Source organism: Accipiter gentilis, chromosome Z (genome assembly GCF_929443795.1).
Source record: "Accipiter gentilis chromosome Z, bAccGen1.1, whole genome shotgun sequence".
Lineage (NCBI taxonomy): Eukaryota > Metazoa > Chordata > Aves > Accipitriformes > Accipitridae > Astur > Astur gentilis.
This window is the reverse complement of record NC_064919.1, coordinates 41,095,875-41,118,715: the sequence shown is the minus strand read 5'-3', so window position 1 is coordinate 41,118,715 and position 22,841 is coordinate 41,095,875. Positions and strand designations below refer to the sequence as shown.

General features: G+C 35.1%; 1 protein-coding gene across 2 annotated transcripts in view; it reads right to left on the bottom strand.

Annotated features, from left to right (window-relative positions):
* CNTNAP4 (contactin associated protein family member 4) overlaps positions 1–22,841 on the bottom strand; it is a 252,122-nt gene that overhangs the window by 20,063 nt on the left and 209,218 nt on the right. For both annotated transcript variants that reach the window (XM_049795559.1, XM_049795560.1), the window contains exons 14-17: positions 21,392–21,548; positions 18,023–18,150; positions 8,548–8,718; positions 2,235–2,453 (exon numbers count right to left, since the gene is read on the bottom strand). In XM_049795559.1, coding sequence (XP_049651516.1) covers positions 2,235–2,453; positions 8,548–8,718; positions 18,023–18,150; positions 21,392–21,548 — 675 coding nt within the window. The remainder of the gene's footprint in view (positions 1–2,234; positions 2,454–8,547; positions 8,719–18,022; positions 18,151–21,391; positions 21,549–22,841) is intronic.

The following is a 22,841-nucleotide window of genomic DNA, read 5'->3' as shown; positions in this document are numbered from 1 at the left end:
ATTCAAATGCTAAATAAACTAGACACCATACATATCCACATGACAGTATTGCAGTTGCAGAAACTGAGAACCCCCAAAAATCTTTCTGTAGTTATAGAAAACCCGCACAAATTATATTTAGGAAATCCATGACACAAGTTATTCAAATTAATCACTGTCATTTGTCATGTCACACCTCAAAAACACTGTTTTGACTGAATAAAATTTTAAAAATGTCATTTTTATCAGTTCTGCTCCAAATTATTTCAAAATAATTGAAGAAACTCATAAGGGACTTCAAGGTACACACTATTATGGTGAATGTTATTTCATTTTACTCCCAAGATCTTGAAGAATTTTCAGAGAGCAAAAAAACCCACAACACCAGAAGCAAAACAATAAAACCACTCTTCTAATACAATTATTCACCTGAACATTAGCCAAAGAAAACAAGCTAGACAGCTTGCTTGTAAGTAAGTCAAAACAGTTTTTAAATTGTCAGCTCTATACAGGAGATGGATGTATATAAATTTGCCAGAATTTGTCAAATTGATTCGCAACCCCCCACACTCTATTCAATGGCCAATTCATTCATTAAAAAAATGCCTGCAAGTGCAGCTGTCAATACGGGTTAGTACAGTGTTAGATTTTTGGGGAGAAGCATTAGAAGAAGTAAAGATCAATTAATTGTCAAAATCATTAGAAAACAATTTAGACTTGATATTACCACAAAACCCTGTAGAATTGGACCATTTCTTAGTCATACTTCACAGATCAGACCTTGCAAATTCAAACTGATCTAATTTCAACTGTTCGTATAATAGCAGTTACATGGTAAGTCGTCAGAAGACAGCAATATATTTTATTATAGTATAGTAAACAGAAGTCTCCTAGTCCTTCCATTAATAGTTCTAGTCCATTACTGTGAATATAAACTAATTTTAAGACTTCTCCTAACACTACTATAGCTAATATCTTGGATATCTTCTTTGTTATAGAATCCTCCTCCATGCTTTTAATCAAAATATAAAATTCTTCAATGTTTGCTGTAGTGTCCATCTTCTACCCTTGATGCTTTTTGAGGCACAGTTCAGAATTCTGATCCCAGCATAGAAGTGTTCCCTCTCCATTTAGTATTTTCTTAACGATTCCGTTTCTGTAGCTACAGTTTCAGAACAGTATTCCTTTTAACTGCAATCCTTCCCAACACACAGCCAATAAAACACTTATTCATTTAGTACAATGTGTCTCATAGCAGTTCTAGATAAAGATCTGTTTAAAAGTAGGGCAGAATTTATGTGCTCTTATACTGTATTCCATACATATACACAAGAAACTTATAAATCTGTAATATGGCAATATTACAGTAAGGACACTACCATGTACATAACACATAGCTCTACATAGATCTATGAAATAGCTAAATATACTTAATTTTTTGTTATTCCTTTTCTGCTTTCCCAGAGTTTTATGTAAACACATTAATGTCATATTTGCTAAAGTACAAAGGTGGAAATTTTCAGGTAAATATCTTCCTTTGAAGCTTTCATGGTTTAGACAGAACCAACCATAGATCTGGATTTTTCCTGGTTGTGTGAAATCAAAGAATAGTCCCTTTCTCTTGTTTCCCATACTAAGTAAACACAGTCTGACTATTTCATTAAATGAAAAAAAGTGTGCAAAGGGCAGAGGAGTAGATCACAGATTCTTAGAATGGCAGAATGTTTTGGGTTGGAAGGGACCTTTAAAGATCATCTAGTCCAACCCTGCTGCCATGGGTAGGGACATCTTTCATTAGATCAGGTTGTTCAAAGCCCTGTCCAACCTGACCTTACACACTTCCAATGATGGGGCTTTCACAACTTTTCTGGGCAACCTGAGAAGTTGTGGATGAAGATAGACAACAAAATTTCCTTGAAATTACAGAAATAAGATATCTTCTTTCAGCAGATGACATCCTCTCAAAAAAATGGTGCAAATGAAGATCCTTTGGTTGTTCTTCAAACAAACTTCAAAAGAAGAAAACCTTGGTTGAAATCCTGTCCAGCAGTAACTATAGGCCAAGGCACTGAATTTGTAATCTCAAAATAGAGCTACATCTCCATGGATTTTTCACAAAGGCTCTCATACCATCATACAAACTGTTTTCAAAAGACCCAGTTGCTATCTTTTTTTCTTCCCCCCCTTTTTTTGCTTCTTCCTTTTCATAATTTCATGATGATAACTAGGAAAGATTCTGTTAAATGAGTGCCTACCTACAAAAAGCTGGCTGTTGAGCTGCAGGCGAATATGCCCATCAGGTGGAGCACTGTGAGACCTTTGAGGAAGCTGATCTACTTGTAAGGATGCCTCTTTGATGTTTCGTTCAGCCTTCACGTAATGCCACTGGTTGTCATTTAAGGAAGTAAGTGTTTGCACTGTAACTTCTCTAGGTCCATTTCCAACATCAAATGAAAAAATTACTTCAGATGGAGCTACAAAGAAGACAGTAATAAAGGACATTTAAATTATTTCATAGTTAAATGGACCACAAACTCATTAAGTTGCAGAACAAGTTACTTTAATGTCTAGCCTACTATTTAATGGGATAAGACTGATTGTTTTAGCAGAAAAGTTTATTTCAGGAGGCCTATTCCCAAAGTTCATTCTTCACACTCACTGACAGTGAGAACAAAGATTTGTCGACAGCATGGAAATCAAACTGCTTGTGGACCCCTAGAGAGCACAGTAGCCAAGAAACAGTGAAATGTGCTAGCTTCATTATTTTTCAGTTTGGATAAAAAGCATCTCTTGTTTACATGCTAATTGCTTACCATTGTTAACTATATTGAAATTATCAACACTATAATCCTATCAACACCTTCTACTGTCTATTTACTTTTGTTATTTATTCACATAATCTCTACAAATATCAGAGGGCAAATTTTGGTGTAGTTTATAAGACTATGTTTATGGTGAATTAAATTGAGTCATCCCCTAAACTTTCACATTATATGGTTTTATAATTTGCTTAGAAAATCATAACTGAATCTTTGCAAGTCGAAATAATAAGATGAGAAATATGCCAGAAATTCAAGATCTGAAAATTATGAATGTTCTCTCTGAAACTGTTTCTTTCACATATTCAAGGACAATCACATATGAAAATAAGTAATCCCTAAACAAGGGATTACCAGCATTATGGATTATTAAGGATTTGATTAAAGGACTAGAGGTCTGAGAAGATTCCATGAACCCAAGAGAAAGGTTCCCATTTATGTCATTGGACACTGAGAGAAAAGCAAAACTATCAGAAGTGGTCAAGGGAAATAAATCAGCTTCAAACATTTTCAAAGATGATTTACTGAGCTAAACAAAAAATAATCAATGAAATATTTTTATTTTCTTTTCACTTTTTAAGGATACATTAGACTTTTTATGTAATTTAGATCCACTTTGGCCAACCTTTAGACTGAGTAATGCCACATGCTTACAATCTCTTAAGCCCTGAATCTGGTTGTTATAAAGTATTTTTCCATAACAGTTGAACCTGAGAGAGAAAAATAAAATGACAAATACACAAAGCATTTGACTTTCCAAATAAAACAAGGCATAACGTGTAGTTGTACAGAATGCATTTTGTAATAAATGATCTCTTCAGCTTAAAAATCAACAGTGTTTTACAAAATAATAAGAAATAATTGATGTCTAAACCCAGTTCCTCAGTAAAATAAATTTTAGGATAAATCTGTTTCATTTGGACAAGGCTGAGAGCTCAGTCTCCTCTTACTGAGGGGTAAAAGAAAAAAACCCAAACAACCACACAGTAAGAGAACAAAAGCAACAGAAACTCCATGTGATTGGGTAAAGAGAATTTCTGCTGAATGTTACCTTCTGTAGGGAGGTCTTTGTAATCCTCTGGATACTGTTGAAGTGAAGCCTGAAAACATAAATTCTGCTTTGAACTCACTGAATGTGCCTACTAAACAGCATAGCAGAATGACAGATCTGATAATTAATGTTACTGTTTAGATTTTAAAGGCAAGAAAACACATAATAAAGATTTTGAAATAACCACTGAAATAATGAATTATGTTAGTACCCCTAAAAAATGTAATATAATCTTGAAAAAAGGGAACAGGAGAAGTTCCAGACATGAATGGTCAGATAGCAAGGATATTGTCATCTGTTGGAGTGTCTGAAGACTGACCAGAATATGTCAGAAAAAGTGAAAAATATAATTCATTAACATTCTATAATAAATTAAATAATTATGTTAAACCAAACTACACTACAAATTTGGAAGAAATTTGGCATTTATAAACACAGTGGTCAAACCACCTGTGGAAGGTATGTCACAGAATGTGGAGAGATGCTGACTGAGTTCTAAAATTTGTCCTCTTGCGACAAAGGACCAGGGCAAAGAGCACTTTGGTGATTTCTTAAGTGGCAGGGAAGGGTACTTCCAGGATTTATCTTGTGGTGCAAAAATATTTTGTGGGCCCTACCTACCTTGGTGTTACTCAAAAATTTTCCAAACATTGCAGGGACTCTTGCGGCCCTAGTGCACTCATAGGCAGAGCACAGATATAGATTGGCAAAGTGGAGTGAAAGATGAAGTTGATGGTAGTCCTGAAGAGTGGGCCGTGGCTAGCCATAGATAAAATGACTAACAGAAGGCACAGTCATTGAGAGCCATTCAGAGTACCAAGGCTGAGCACCACATGAAGAAGCAGAAAGTGATTACCAATTAATACACTACAGAACACAAAGCCCAAGCGCTTTCCATAGATGAAACAACTGAATTCCACTCAGCCTAGACAAGAAGTTGTGAATTTGGGCAAAGGCCAATAGCAGCTACGTATTGGATTCTTCAGAACTATTTCCAAAGCAACTGCAGAAGGCCCTCCAAATTAATACACCATAGAGTTCCCAACCCTACTTTAAATTTCTGTTTAACCCATTGCTTTTAAATAGGAAATAATCCTTCAGTGAGCACTCAGATGGTATAAAATAGTTATTCAGACTTTCAGCTAGAAGATGTAACCTGTGGTCATATTAGTATTTAATAGAGCGTAGTATTAAAAGTTGAATCAGCCTTGTTGCTTTCAAACACTACTTCTGCAGAAAGATTACAGGAACTCCAACAAAAATTTAAAGACTTGAGTTTTTTATAGTTCTGTAAAAAAAAATAAAAATTGGTTCAAGTATCTTCCTCAAGATGTTTCACTTCCTGTGTGTTTTAAAATACAATTAGGATGCATGCCTCTTTTTTTTAATAGTTTTCTAGCATATTATACACAGATGCACCACAGTGTTTATAACTTCATAAAATCAAACAAACAGCACTAAACACATTTCCTGTTAAGGTTCTTGATTTGATGCTTTTGCTTTGGCGAAGTTAGACTTAAAGGTCTAAAGATCATTATGTCATAAATAAAATAATTAGATATAAAGTTTGAGAACAATCAATAAAATGCAAGAAAAATCATTGTGTTCACAACTATGGAATGCCAGACGTTAGTAATATATTGAGTTTTAAATCATTTCTAACACATCCTCATCTTAAACACTGACACCTGACATTTTCAGTATTATTATTTATAATTACACAAATAAAATAAAGACATTGATTTATGTGGAACTATTAATAAAATATCAAGTGTAGGTTGGTGATCTACATTCACATCTATTATAAAACAGTATATGATGATGAAATCTAAATGTTCCTACACAATAGTAAATGTTCAAGGTGATTAATGAGAGAGACAGAAGTACTTGTGATGGAAATGTATATTGTTCATTTCTGACTGGTATTACCCTCGGTGCAAACACACAATTCTGACTCCACTACTGTCTATTCAACAAATTAGGAAATTTCTGGAAGTGAAGAAATTTCTCTACATGCTACAAAATAATGAGATAAACTTTGTTTTTTTAAATGCTGGAAATACAGACCAATTCAACCCTTTACTTTTTCTCACGCTTCATTAGTCAGAAGTCATATAAAAACCATAAGTATACAGTTGTTTGGATGCTTATGAATGAATGGGACAAGTGACATGTGTTTGACCATAAATTATTATTCTGAAGAAAGAGTTAGGGTCTTCTGCCAACTGTCTGAATAAATTTAGTTCTCAGAAGCATTTCTTTAAGGTTTCTATGATTTAACTGTTCATTTTGAAAATGGAAAATCATTTATCACACCAGAATATCATCATTGCTTCAGAGATTCTCCACTGAAGTGATGACCCAGTGTATTTTCTGTATTGCGTGACACTGAGGTTATAATGCTACTGTGTTTTCACCTGTTCACAGAACTTTAATAGCAGGCAGTTCATACTCTTGATAACCATGGCAAAAACGGTGTTGAAAACAGGGTGTCTTTCAAATATAGCACTACAATTTGAGATAATGCAAACCAAACCGGTTAAGCATTATATAATATTCTATAATTAAACTGCCTACAGAAGAACACAGTAGGTGTTTTCCTGTTTGTTTCAACAACCAAAGACATTAACATTGGCAAAAAACAAGCAAGCAGAACATTTTACTCTTTAATAAAGATAAATTAAAGTTTCTATAGTAATATTTTGCATTATATGATATATATTTTATTTATATATTTATTTGTACACTTCACTGGAAAATACTTGAGTGTGACAACACAATGGATTTGGAAAATAATGAGGAACTGTTTAATCCCAAGGTAAAAAGAGTTTAAAAAAGCTCTCAGAGGCACCTGTCAAGTATAAGACTTTTTAACTGATGTGCCATTTTGTATTGGGTTTAGTGTGGCAAGGGTTTGGTAGTGGGGGAAGGGTACAGGGGTGGCTTCTGTGAGAAGCTGCTGGAAGCTTCCCCCATGTCCAACACAGCCAATGCCAGCCGGCTCCAAGATGGACCCCGTGCTGGCCAAGGCCGAGCCCATCAGTGACTGGTAGTGCCTCTGGGATAACAGATTTAAGAAGAGGGAAGAAAAACTGCTGGAGGGAACTGCAGCCAGAGAGAGGAGTGAGAAGATGTGAGAGAAACCACTCTGCAGACCCCAAGGTCAGTGAAGAAGGAGGGGGAGGAGATGCTCCAGGCGCTAAAGCAGAGATTCCACCTGCAGCCCGTGGTGAAGACCATGGTGAGGCAGGCTGTCCCCCTGCAGCCCAGGGAGGTCCAAGGTAGAGCAAATATCCACTTGCAGCCCTTGGAGGACCCCATGGCAGAGCAGGTGAGTGCCTGAAGGAGGCTGTGACCCCTTGGGAAGCCCACACTGGAACAGGTTCCTAGCAGGACCTTTGGACCTATGGAGAGAGGAGCCCATGGAGCAGGTTTTCTGACAGGACTTTTGACCCTGCAGGGGACCTATGCTGGAACAGTGTGCTTCTGAAGGACTGCACGCCATGGAAGGGACCCATGCTGGAGCAATTTGTGAAGAACTGCAGTCCCTGGGAAAGACTTACATTGGAGAACTTCATGAAGGACTGAGTCCAGTGGAAGGGACCCCATGCTGAAAGAAGGGAAGAGTGTGAGGAGTCCTTCCCCTGAGGAGGAAGGAGCGGCAGAGACAATGTATGACGAACTGACCGCAAACCCCATTCCTTGTCCCCCTGCGCCACTGGGAGAGGAGGTAGAGAGTCTGGGAGTGAAGCTGTGCCTGGAAAGGACGGGGAGGGGGTGGGCGAGGGGAAGTTAGTTTAAGATTTGGTTTTATTTCTCATTACTCTACTCTGGTTGATTGGCAATAAATTAATTTCCCCTAAATTGAGTCTGTTTTGCCCATGACAGTAATTGGTGAGTGATCTCTCCCTGTCCTTATCTCAACACACAAGCCTTTTGTTATATTTTCTCTTACCTGTCCAGCTGAGGAGGGGGGAAGTGACAGATCAGATTTGGTGAGCACCTGACCTCCAGCCAGGGTCAACCTGCCACTCATTTCAAATGTATCCAAAAGTTTTTTGAAACAATGCTTCATCCTTTTAAATATTCTCCCTTTTAATAATGAACCATATAAGACTAATACATTAAGATAAGATAAGGCTTTCATCCTACGTTGGTCATCTTACTGAATTTAATGAGATTTCATCTTCTCTTGTGCAACAAAAAAATTATTCATGTATAAAAGTTCAAAGATTTGGATACATAAAATTAAAATAGAATAATAAATAAAATAATGATGAGAAAGTGTGACTAAGCTAGGATACTGTGCCACAGAAGGACTGAGTCACATGTGACTGAATGAATCTCCCAGAAGCCGCATGTACTGCCTGGCCTTAAAATTGGGAGGGAGAGAATTTGGTGACAGGGATGCAGTGAGCAAGAGAAGCAGGAACAGTCTGAGCCGTCAGGGGCTGAGTGCTGTGCTCTTAGATTAAGACCCCCCTGGGACAGAAATTCTTTGAATGGATATTTGTACAGTCTTACTGCTGGGATTTTAGGGGGAATGGCAAAGCTCCAATAGCCGTAGTAACAGTAATAAAGCTACACAACAGTTTTAAAATATTCCCCTTAAAGTTAATTCTAACTCAGTCCAACTGAAAGCAATAATAATAATAATAGTAATAATAATAATAATTAACCATCATTCATGTTACTTACAGTATAACTCTATTCTTATGAAGTCTTGAATTCCCAGGTTTTCTAAAAACACTCCTGAGGAAGCAGTAGTTTTAAAGAAAAACGAGACATCTGCACTGAGCTCTCCATGGAAGGTCGGGAAATGCAGGTAGGATGTCTCTGTGTTGAAGGATGCTGAATTCCAAAATGTTCCTGGTTGTCACAGTGAAAGATTAAATGATAGATCAGTGTTATCTAATATTGCCAGTATAATTTTTATAACCAATTAAACAAAGGAAAATGTCCAGGTCTAGGAATGGCTTGCAATATTCAGAGAGTCTAACTTCCATAGAAGCCTCCCACTTTTAGTCTATAAAACAAAAAGTGGGGGTTCCTGGGGACACAGAAAAATGATTCAGCAAGAGTAATTAAGGTGCTCAGTTCAGACAACAAAAAGACAGTTAATGGGAAATAAAATGCCTGGCATCTCAGCTAGAGAGTCGAGTTAGGGCCTGATATATCCTTTTATGAAGTAAACAAACATAGCAGCTTTGAATGAAGTAATATACCTCCATCAGCTAGTATAAACTACAACTATGACAGTTATATCTATTTCTCACATGATAAGGGAAAGAGTCTTGTTATTGTTGTAGTCCAGTGAAGTTTTACCAGATATCACAAAGAAGGTAGGATACAGCTCCTAGTAATTACTGTGGAAGGAATTAATAAAATAAATAAATAAATAGATAAACAAATAAAATATCTTCTTTAATTGACTGCAGTTTAGAAATTCACGTGCATTCTTAGGTGCATGATAAATCCAATGTAAGTCAGTTTTACTCAAAAAAAGGTTACAAGGTCAAACAGATATTTTGCTGGTTTGATTTTTCTCTCAGCTGGCATGTAATCATAATTTGTTAGATTTTTGTTCTTGATTGTTAAAAAACTTATGTAAAATCTCTAATAACACCCTCTTCTAATAAGAACATAATCTGCATTTATGGTGTTCAACTAGAAGTACCTTATTATTGCTGAATTCTTAGAGATGTATCTGTATTACTTTATTAAGCTGTATTGTTTTCTAAATCAAACGAGGCATTCAATACCTTCCTATCTAAGGGAACAAGGCCATTGCACATTCTCCTGATAATGCTGTGATCTGGGTCAAAATACTATGCAAAACCATGATTTTTGCTCCAGGCACTCTCTAGTTTTACGGGAAGAGGGATTTAAAAAAAAAAATTTGCAAATTTTTTTTCTGCAAAATCAAACTCCATGATGCAGTGTACACAGAAGCCTGGTCCACAGCCCAGTGAAGTAAAATGAAAGTCTGTTCACCCATTCCTCCTGACTTTTTAGCAGAGTTTTAATCAGGGTCTGGATCCTACACCTAGAAAAACAGCATGGCAGGACATTCATACGTATTCTGGCAATTGCTTGCTGTGACACTTGCCATTTGGGAGTACTGCCAGCCATCACAAGTTAGACCAGCCACCAGGACAACTTTTAAGTGGTAGGGCAGAGCTGTGAACAGATGGCTTAGGCTCAGAGAGGAAAGCACAGCTTTGCACTTCTGTCTCCTGTTCTGTTTGATGGGCTTCTCGGAGTTATCCTGTGCAAAGTGCCATCAGCCGAAGGCAGCAGCCTTGCATATTGGGATCAATTTTAAGCCTGTGTTTCTCAACTGTTTCAGGTCATGGCTCCCACAGAGCAAACTTCACCACAGTTATGACTCAAGTATATAACAGCTATTTAAAAAACAATGGGCTGGCTGTTACTAGTAATTCAAACACAATAGGAAGTTTAATACTAGTAATTTATACAAAATTGGTAAAACATTGCTAGTAATTAGAAGAGAGACAATAGCAGCAGTAACAGTCCAGTAGAGTAATGATACAATTAGCTTCAATGAAGCATTTGAATGATCTTTGTAAATCAGAATGGAGTCCTTGGGGGAGGGCAAGGATAGGAAGTTTTATTCTTCCTCTCTTAATTTCCTGTCTTCTCTTATCTAGCTGTTCCCTTTCTCAGTTCTGAAAATGGCGTGATTTATGGATGTTAAGCTACTGTATCAATAAAGCTGGTTAAATATAGAACTAGCAAAAGTATGTTACAAAATAGCTTATGCTGTTGTAAATCAGGGTGGGAAAAGACTTTCTTCATTTTACACTATCGTCTGGCTCACAGTCTCCTATTTAGTTTTCTGGAACTGCCAAACACCATGTAGTTAGGCAATCAATAATATTCAAGATTTTATCTGAGTAGTAAGACTGCAGTCTTCCAATGAGTAAAAAAAAGAAGATCCTGTTTGTTATAAATAAAACAGCACCATATTTAGATTGCAAAAATTACTTTAGTTTTTGGCATATATCAACTAGTCTTACCAACTGGAAATTGTAAAGTGTAAAAAGGGCAAATGAGAACGAAACAGATAAATTTGCCACTTGAATGTTGCAAGGATAACAAAAGTGATTCTCAAAACAATTGTGCAATTGCAAATAGTAGCACTCCAAGTTTTTAATCAAAACTGAAATCTGTTTGTTATTTGTATCAATTCTTCTTGATATCTCTAAGTGTTGCATTATTCATTCTTTCATTGTGAAATTCCAGCAGGGATAGTGAGTGCTGAGGCAGAGAAAATAAAGTTCTTATGTTGCTGAACAATATTTTCTGTACATATTTTTTTGACTACTCTTTCCTCTCCCACAAACAGAACAAATCTCTAATTGACATGGCACACAAAATACTACCCATCTCTTATGGATTGGCATAGCTAAGGCACACTGCTATTAATCTGGAGGTGCTAGCTGTGTCTTTACGAAGACAATTTTAATGTGCTTTCCATCTTTCCCATATTCTCCCTTTTAGAGGGATTTTGTGAAACACTTAAAAGGTACCAAGAGAGCTTCCAGCAGAGAGTGCTCTTCTCTGTAAGTGCCAGCTTCTGGTGTCTCACACACAGAGACGATCTTTGAATTCCACTGGAATGTCACTGTAATCAGATTATAAATGCACAGTAGTAGTAATGCAGAAGGTTAATATTGTAGAAAGCATGCTTATTGTAAATTGTAGATACTATTAGCCTGTCTGATCTACACTACTGGGTTATCTGATCTTAGTTAAACTACCAGTAGATGATCAGGATTTTGCCTGTTGTCTTTGGACTGCTCCTCCCTATCTGGCCTCTTAAACTGATCTTTAAAGTATTTGATCATCTATTATTTGTATCCTAAGTTTTGTTGGTTTGTTTGTTTTCTTTGGGCTAGGTACTGTTTTCTTTGGAATTTCTGGGGGGTTTTGGGGTTTTTTTGTTTTGTTTTGGTGTGCATGTATGTGTGAGGGGCATTGCTCTGCTTTATTCCCGTGCAAAACCAAGAAGGAAAATCATCACTACCTATTACATGTTTTAGTTACATCTATTTATTTCCCTCTTTGTCCAATTTTTCTGTCGGGTTTGCTACATGCAAAAATTTCCCTTCAACCAGTACAGCAGAGAGGAGGCCAAAATTACTGGGAAGTGTGCAAATTGCTTCTTATAAAGCTATCCTCCTAATGTTATGAAGTCTGACCAGCTGGCATCTGTTTGCCTCTGAGAATTTGTAGAATTCAGCTGCACTACTACTTCCAGCTCCGCTACATTGCAGCTTATTATAAGATTCGTAGATTAAAAGACCAGACAGAAAACTGCGATCATCTAGTTTGACCTCTGATATTCCAGACTGTATAAATTCCCTGAATCGATTCTTGTTTGAAAAAGAACATCTATTCTAGGAAAAATATTAAATCAATTCAACTAAAAATTGTCCATTTATAGAAAATTCATAAATGCTCTTACTGCTTACTGTTAATTTGTATATATATGTATGTAGGCACACACACTCAGTCCGTTGGCCTAGCTTCAAATGCCAACCACTAGATCTTTTCCTGATTTTCAATCCTGCTTACAAGAACATTATCTGAAAATCTTACTCTATGAAACTCCATTTAAGTTGAGCATATCACCTCAGATTTTGCCTGAGTTAAATAAAGAGATTAAGCTTAAGAGCCTTTCACTAAAAAATGTATTTCTTAACTTAATGCAATCCTTTAACCTTAATTCCTTTTTATACAGTGTGAAACTATAACCAGAGTTGTATTATACTTCTTGATTATGTAGGAAACAGAAAAGACGATCAAAATAATGTTAATTAGACTAAGGTTAGGACAAAATAAATTAATATTGTAAACATAAATAAGAGGAAGAAGTGAACACTCAGTATACAGATAATTCATGATATCTGTATACAGATAACAGTCAAAGACATGCCCTGAATTGTCAGGCTACCCCAGATTTGTGAAACAGATATTTTTTGGTTAAAATTAGAAATTTGTTATGCTGATTTAATGAAAGTAACACTTGTGTTCAGTTAATACAGTTGGTCTCTAAGATTATTACATCCAAACCTCACACTAGGGTTTTTTTGGTTTAAATGTCAAACTAGGAACTAATGTTGAATGGACTATCTACTAGCATTTACCTGCTTGTACTATCATTTTGCAGTTGAATCTGTAAGTTTCCTTTTTTTTTTTTTTTTTTAATTCAACTAAGTGTGTGACACTCCTTCAAATATCTTGCTAGATTCCAAGTATCTCACCTCACCAGTAATGCTTTACCAGTACTGAAGTCCCTCAAAATTTTGGCCAAATTTACTTTATATAGACTCATGCTGAATGATATATCATCTTTACATTGCATTGCACTATCCTTATATTATGTTTTATTCAATTAAGATCTATATCATTAATTTTATTTTTGGGCCAAGAGTCAGTCTGATGCTGAGAGATTATAATTACCAACTCAGGACACATAATTTTGGGACATTAATGTTCTTTCAGTGTTCTGGATGTTCTATATGTTCTAATACTAAGAACTACCCATACTAACTGACTTTCTTTATTAGAATTTAATCAACATCTGGCTTTTTCTTGAATAATGACAAAAAATAATGAAGATGCCTCTTTCTTTTTTTTTTTGAAAACCATAGTATTTCTATCTATTAATGACCCAAAGTTTTCTTTTGTCCTCATATACTTCAAAATTTTTCCTGTTACCCTACTGAGTTGATATAGGTTAATTTGAATCTTAACTTTCATTATATTTAGATATATTTTTCAATGTGATACAGGCAGTGCTGGCATACAATTTATTAGACGTATTGTACAGCAGAAAAGGTAATAGAGAAATGAATCAGTAATATATTTTAAAGGTGACAGAAACGGCTGAGTGCTACTCATATGTATAGAGCTGAGTGTCACCAAATCCTATGGCCTAATTTCTCTAAATGGCCATATTCTTCTAGAATATCATTACTACTTTAATTGCAGTTTGACATCTTAGAAATGAGCTAACTCTGTCACAAATGCTGAGAAAAATCACTAATATCTGAATGGAACTTTATACATAAAAAGAAGGATACGGGTATTGCTTTTGCTACTATTTTTCTTATATTAGGTTACTCTTTCCTGCTTTGTTCTAGCAAATATGGTTTGGTTTTCTATAAGTAACACACTTCATTGAAGAGAGTCAATCCATTAAACCTGACATAAAGAAACGAGGTACAGGAATGCAATGCTAAATAAAAGAGTGAAATTAAAAATTATGTAATGAAGAATAGGCAACTTCTGCCATACTGCATTTGGGTTGTGATACATGACTTCTTAGAAGTACCTAATGAAGTAACGCTAATGTGGAAACCTAGTCAAGGGAGTGCATGGTTTATGACAATTCAATTCAACAAACTATTTATGGGTCTACTTTATTTTGTTGTGGACATTAATAATTATTTTTATCTCTAAGTAGATGTCCTGCAAGGAATAGATTATTGATGGAATTCGAATTTATGATCTTTTTGCTTTTGAATCATTTAAGAAAGTACTAAGTGTATCACAAATACAAGTAAATCTTCTCCCCCACATTTTTATATGGTATGTGAGTTATTCTGAAGAACTTAGTTTGTCAGAAAGAACAAAAAACTTGTTTAATAAAAGGATATCTGCTATGAAGTAGAATTGTATAATTTAGTTTTAGAGAGTGACAGAAGCAGAAATAGGCAATAATCTCTCTGGCCTACTCAAATCACACTTATGAATCCAAGAATATCTATTTTTCCTTGTTTGACAGCACTTCTGAGAAATGGGTATTTGCTACTAGACCTTTTTTTATGTTTTCCTCCTGTCCAAAGGTGCAGAAGAAAATAAATGTCATTAAAGTGCATTTAATTAGGCCCTCATGAGTATCTGCAACCTCAGATTAAAAAAACCACCTTAATAATGGTCTGCTTCCTTTCTGCAGCTTCAAAGTGCTACTAATATGTTACTCCTGATCTTACAACAGAGTTTAGACTGCATCAGTTTTTTCTAGTGTGAAATTTAACATGTAGAACTCAGAAACTACTACAACTCATAGCTTTTTATGTTTTCTGGAAAACTGAACTTTAAAGAAAATTTTCATTATAAAAAACACTGCTGATACATAAAGACCATTGCAAAAAATTCTAGTCATACACTCAGTCATTTCCAGTACAGTGATTAAAAGAATAGAATAAAATAGAATAGTTTATTGTAATATATAATATAATTAAGTTACATATGAGAAAATATATTAATATAATTCAATACTATATATATAATGTATATTATATGTCCTATATTATATATTATTATACTATAAAATATATAGAATAATTTAGTATGATAATGGTATAATATATATAAGATATTATATAAGATATAATATATAAAATATGTGATACAGAAGATATAACATATATGATACTTCATATTTTTATTACATATCATACAATTAATATTTTACTCAACATCTTTCACTTTATTTTTATGTCAAAACTCTATGAGTTTACATTAATTTTTCCTTCAGCAATTCTGTACGATTTCTCAAATCTTAGTGCCTACCTCCCTAAAAGCACACCATCTCTTACTATCATTGTCTTTATGAGGTAAATGGCTGAGAAAAATTGCATTTTCTGCTTTTATTAAACAATAGAAGTGAATGTTCCTTTTCAAGGTTTTTGCTGTATTATTACCATTAACTGTTATATTCTGAAAGTTCTTTTCACTGAGATTATTTCAGTCCCAAATTGCTTCTTTCTGAAGTCAAATTCTATAATGTTGTCTGACATTACGAAAATATTTCTCTGACATTCAAACTCTGACTTCTTGTGCTGTCCTTATATTTTAGAGTTGACTATTGCATCTTTTCTAGAAATACTGTGATCATTTAGCATCAGTGTGAAATTTTGCAGCAATTCAATCACTCAGAATAACTGAACATCAAATAAAGTTGGGGAGGTCAATGGGTGTCAGAGCTGTCTGTATATTTTAATGATTCACCAGGGGAAGCTAGTTGGCTTCTATGTTTTAAGATTTGTGGTAATTGGGGTCAGGTTATGTAATTAATAGTAGCTGGGAGCTTGGTGAATAGTGAAATTGAAATTATTCCCACTTATTAGTACTACACAAGCTGTAAATATTTTTGTTTCATCGCTGTCATTGTCCCTGGTTTCATTGTCCCTGGCCCCAATGGAGACCTGCTGCATCATAGGCTGTAGGAGCATGGCCAGTCAACTGAGTGAGGTGTTACCCCCTCTATTCAACACCTGTAAGACAACGTCAGCATACTGCCTCCAATTTTAGGCTTTTCAGTACAAGAAAAACATTGATAAACAGGACTGAGTATGGGGGAGGCCACCAAGATGTTCAGATTTGGAGCACTTTTCCTGCCTTTCAGGCTGAGGGTCCAGGGCTGGTTTAGCCTGGAGGAGGGACAGCTTTGTGGAGGACATAACAGCAGCCCCCAAAACTTAAGAGGAAATCATCAAGAAAATGGAGCCAGACTCTCTGCATTGGTGTAAGGTGTGAGTATCAAAGACAAAAGGTGTAAGTTGAAACAGCAGTTTCAGGCTAGATCTAAGTAAAAACTTCTCAATGAGGACAGCCAAGCAGCAGAGCAGGCTGCCCAGAGAAGCAGTGCAGGCTCCATCCTTGGTGGCTTTAAGCTTCAATTTGACAAAGTCCTGAGAGACCTGGTCTGAGCTCACAGCTGATCCTGTTCTAAACAGCAGACCTCCTTAGGTCCTTTCCACTCTGAATTACACCATAATCCTATATCTTAACCTCATGACTTAACATTTCTTTGCTAAATAGCATACATGATCAGCTCACAGTAGGATGTCAGACAAATGAAAAAGAAGCACCCAACAGGTTTTTTTCATGTCTTATAAATTTTCATAAGAAAATTAGAATGCACTGCTGTAACACACATCTGTTAACAAATCTTCCAGGCATAATTACCCTGGCAAGTCACAGGAATGTAAGCAGAGATGACATAAAAATAAATACATGCTAATTTATATTTATTTATCTATGCAGTCTTCTGAGTGAGCCTAAAAGTACAGATCAGTACTTATTTACTGGTATTCATTTCTTCTTATTCATAAAGGCTGAAGAAATTTGAAAAACAAACACAACATCATACGATGAAGAAAGAAAAATAACATAACAAATGAAAATAGTCATTTTTAATTATTTGAAACAATAGTGAAGTTAATGAAAATTCATAGGGTATCATTTGATGTAAAGAAATTAAGCTTATTAAATATTTTAATGCCTTGCTCAACTGTAGACAAAATTCTGCCCATTCAACTCTTCAGTTAAGATATTTAGGATGATCTATAACATTGCTTCTCTTGACATTTGATTACAAACAGCAGCAGCCATAGAATTTTGTGCAATAGTTTACTATTGAACATAGTTCAAATCTGTTTTCTTTGCCAATGAAGACTGAAATTAATAAAATCAGAAATGTCATAACGAATCTTCAATAAGGTATCAATTTTGCTCCAGTTCTCTCACTACCATTAAATGATTTCTTCACATATTATATTTTTCTGGTTACTACATAGGTATTCAGGATGTACAAACTTTATGTTTTGAAGTACTGTTTAACTTTCTAAATTTTAAATTCTTATGTGGAATTGAAATTTTACTTATAGATATCGCATATACTGGATTAATTTCCCATAGTATAGTTTTCCTAGTTGCACAAATACTCAGAGGAGTTAATATGCATAAGGTTTGGTGATGGAGTCATGCATATCTAGTGAAGGGTATGTTTCTCCCAAGATTTGGTAACCAGTTATGAAGTCCCCTTCATGTAATGCTTTATTCATAACTTAATTCAAATTGCATAAAAACACTGGATTTTGTACTCAAAATATCTGTTTGAAAACTACTATTTCTGTCTTCACTATTGGTGTGTACCATATTAAAAAATATATCTTTGTAATTCTACCTGGTTTGCATTGGACCATCGCATTTTGTCTTTTTCCTTTCTAATTACTAAAACAACTGGATGAAATTTTCAAAAAAATGTATCTTCGGCTGTTTAGCAAACAACTTTTAAAATTTATTGCTGTCAGAACCCATTGTTGTTTCACAAAACTCTGCAGTTGTTACTTACTGTCACCACGGCAGAGCAGAGGCCCCAGTTTGTAAGCAGCTTCAGAATTTGGTCTGTCAGTATCTGTGATCACAATTTCAGTTACTGGTAGATGCTCCTTGTAGGAGAGGAATCCAGTATCATTAGTCCTGAAAAAGTAAAATGAAAGCCACAGCTCTCCTAAATGTTTCTGATAAGCATTTCATTATCATCGACACATTGCTGGGGAAAAGGTAAAGAATTCTGAAAAAAAGTGTTGCATAACTCTATGGGTAATACAAGCAACTGTGAACACAAATGTATGCTTTGATATTGATATTGTGATTATTTGACAGGACTGAAACAATTTCATGGGAAGTGCACAGTTTTATGGTTGTGCTTGCCTACGTGAAGAAAACTCTTTTTTTCACATAAATGGGTACCTAACTGGCTGTTTAAGTTAATGCATTTGCCCATGTCAGTAATTTTATGTTGCTGAGGACATATTGTATCTATAATGGTCTGTCTCTCATTATGGAATATTAAATAGCTTAGTATAATTTTCAAATAATTCTAACTTTTTTTTTTTTCCTTTTTCAGCTTGACAAAAGTTTTCAAAAATTAAATAGAAAAAAGTGAAGTCATGCTGAGTGTTCAGGAAAAGCAGCACATGCTACACATATGTAACTTGCAGAAAAGGAAATACGCAGCCTAGCACTCAGAGCACATACCCAGTACTTACAATCTTAGACCAAATTCCTTGTTTAAAATATTTTTTATCTTAGTGTAAGAACTGAATCTCTAAATCTCATAAACACCACATTTGGCCCTAAAATTTCTTCCCCTGAACCCATGGAAATATTTAATGACTCAGGACAATTCTGGAAAATTCAATCTCTCCGTTCAATCAATTTATAGTTGAATCTTCCCTTTAATGAGCAAAGCAAATAGCTCAGAGACAGCAGTACAAACTCAGAGAGGGGAGGCAATCTGGAACTCACACTGTACAGAGATTAAACACGAGGCACACACCTCAGCATTCAAGCCACAGTTCTCTGGGAATGTGGTGGGACTTAGCAACCCCCTCTTAGTACACCATGCTCTGGGACTGAGACAACAAGAAGAGATTCCACACTTGTGCTGAATGAAATTAGTGATTTTTTTTTTCTCCCCTGCCCCCACCCTCCCCCCTTTACTAACATCACCATCTTTCCCTTGTCTACAATTTCCGTTTATCTGTCTTGGAGCAGCATGCACACAAATGTACATGGTTTTCTGAGGAAACATTTTTTTTTTAGGTAAGGAATGCAAAAATTTTGGAAAAAAAAAAAAGTTAATGTTTGATGAGGTGACATAGTGCAGATTTCTAATTTAGAACTGATGCCCCCCCTCAAAACACTGGAAGTGTTTGTTTCAGTAAAAGTATCTTGCAAATAAAGGTAAACTGAATAGAAACTAGATTACTTGTTCTGCAGAGAGGATTTGCATTTTTGTAGATCTTTAAGAGGAGATTTTTAAAAAAAAAAAAAAATATTTTAGACTTTTAGAGACTTAAAGATTTTGACTAGTCTAAAAGGAGTTTCAGAGCTAAATTTGTGTCCAATCTATGAAATAAGATAGATTTCACTATGAAAATAGAATATCAAAACCACATTTTCAGAACCGCATTGTGTGTAACTCTGGTTTTCTGTGCTCAGAATGCATGTCAAACAAGTACAGCTTCTACCTACTTTTTCCACCCACTGAACAGTATTGTGTCAACTGATTCAAATGAGTAGTCCCTAGGGAACCAAATGTAACAGTAAGCACAGCTACCAAAATAAGTGTAAACATAGCCTCCATGACATTGGAGTTACTGTGATTAAGTCTCCAGTTAAAATTAAAATTAAAATGTCAAAAGTGGATACATACAGAAATATAAACCAGGAGTAATTATATTTTCAGTGAAATGCACTCATAAATATATGCAATTTACTCAGAGTGGTTATAGTGAAGACTTGCATGTCATCCCCTATCTACTTTATTTACAAGTATGTTAGCATTATAAATTAACCACTACATGCGAGTATGGATTGTATGAATGACAAAACTGAGCAAGAATGTATTACGTATACTTGCAACCACTCAAAATCCTGTCTTAAAATGTGTTCATCTTTTAACCCTTATTTTGCTATTGGGAATCAAAAAGTGTTTGTATTTTTGTACAGCACAATAATAGGGAAATTCCTAATGTTTTGTGTATTTGTTTAATCTCTTTATTGGAATGAGCACAGCAGATATCATTTTGTGATGTTTCTTGCAGATGCAAATTCTTCCCTACAGAAACTTTTGAAGCTTGTGAAGAATCGTTCTTTGACTAACCCTTTGTTGTATTTTTATTTCTGTATCTATCTGTGAGTTCCGTACTCATGATGAGAGAATAAGCATTTTTCAAACAAATTCACTAGTTGTTCCTTTAAAGGAAGGGTGGATATCTAGCTTGAGGAGAAAATAATGTATTGCTTCATTTTGTACATGTGATGATGTTAAGTACCTTCCTTATGTTTTTCTATTTTCAAAAAGCAGATGTTGCTACACTTATTACTATGCATACATTAACCTACTCACTGAATCAGATTTATGTAAGTTAAATATGCTTTACAAGTTTAAAAGCTTAAAATTTCCTTCAGCAGAAAAACTTCCATTTGAAAAGTCCCTGTCTGCTTTATAAAGTCCTATACTGCACTGGAGCTATTGTTGAGAAAGTTGTATCTGATCCACTTAAGTGAAAAAGTCAGGTTTGGATTTGACATTGCAACAGGAACTCATCTCTTACATTACTTATTTGAATGGGATCATAAATAACGTCAGAGATTTTCAAGTACAAGTGGAAGAGCTACTTGTTAGAAATCCTTCCATCCCCTTAGAATAAGATTCCATATGACTGCTTCGCTTCACTGATAGCAAGGGTGTCCAATTTTAATTATTTAAGTTGTAGATGACAAAAAAAGAGGGTAGAAAGTCTAAACTTAAAAGTGTGGATAAAATTTATGCTAAAAATAACTGACTTTTTTTCCAGAACCTTTAATATTAGCTTTAATTACTTTCAGTATTCTAAAACTAACACCTGAAGTTGTAATAAAACCAAAGCTAATGTCTTAATACATAACATGCAATATACTACAAAACTAGAAAGTATCTGTATAAAATTAAACATTCCCCACGATTCAGAGTGAAAGAATTAGTAATAATACTTAATGTATATAGTTTTGAATTTTGTGACAAAATATATTCTATATCAAAGAAACAGGTGACACTATGGTAATTTAAATTTACAACAGCCTTGGTGTTCTAAATGTACTAAGGCCTTTATATTTTATTTATTTACTTTCCAGGAAAAAGTATTGTGTAAAAGCAACAGTAAAAAGTCACCATTCATCTCTGTCCGCATCACAGTTGCAGTAATGCTGGGAATCAATGCAGCTCCCCTCTAATCCACAAGCACATTTTTGTACAGCAGGCAAGGAACCTCCCCAGTAAGTGTGTGTTTCATTGGTTCTTCCAATCCACCAGCTCAGTGGCAACCCATCTAAAAGGTAGGTTAAAGAAAATCAGTGCTTGGTCTTGTGTCCTACCTCTTCCAGTTTTTCTCATACAAAAAATTTTCCAAAAGGTTAAATAGAGAAAAAACACCCCTCGAATCTAAAAACTTTAAACAACAATTGGAAAAAAAAATACTACTATCTTTACTTGATAAGTAATTATTCATTTTAATACTTCATTATCAGGTATTAAATGATTGTCACAGGTTTTTGCTTGCCTTAGTGGAAAAGGGATCTCACAGTCCCTAGCTCAGCCAGCCATGATATTAGAATCATTTATCTTAAGCAGTCCATTTATATAATTCATTTTAAAATGGTCCATGAAAAAGGAGATACCATCACCCTAAAAATCAAGGTAGTTTATATTCTCAAGTAAAGATCAATTTCAGATCATGGAACTACCAGCAATAGAATGAAAAGAGTTACAGAAAAGCTATGCAGAAATTGTCTCATCTCACTACCAAGAGTACTATAGAGTACTACTAGCCATATCTGTGACGAACATTAAGCAGCTGAATAGCAGTGTTAATCAGAAATGCCCAAAGACAGCTGTTAGGTCACAGGCAGCAGATTCAGAATTTATATATTCAGACACAGCAGAAATCATGTTAATGGCACTCCCGTAAGCAAGTTGATGTATCTGGTGAACAGAAGTGAAGTTTCCCAGGACTATTACATCTCTGTGTGGTGCATCCAGTCAGCATTGTTTGTAGCAAAATGATAAAACTGGATGTTTCCTTAACTTTACAGTACTGCAGATTAAGCTTAAAGATTCTGCCAAGCAAGCACAGCAACAGAAAATATATATGAAACAGATAATAGCTAAAAGATATGAAGCATAAAGATAAACCATCTCAAATAAGGAAGAAGGGTGATAGATGCAATGCATGAAAGTCAAGGCATGAGAAGAAATGACGTACTGTTAAATTATAGAGATTCTTATAGACGCACTACTTTTTGCTGTTGTTGGAGCTCCAAGTTTTCAGCAGCAGGCCCTCACAAAGAAGCTGGAATTTATCCTAGTCTCAACTGTACTTTACTGCTTATTAAACCTCACTGTTAGATAAGACCTCTGTTACGCTGACAATCTCTCAGATCATAAACATATTGACTGCATTCATTACCACACAACTGTCAGCCCAGCAGGCCAAAAAACAGTGTGAGCAGTTTCTGGAAAAGTCAGACTTGCATAATGGCATCAATGTACAATATCAGTGTTTGTGTTTGCAAGCCATCACAGGAGGAAGAAAACCTAGAGACAGTTTATAAATAATTTATCA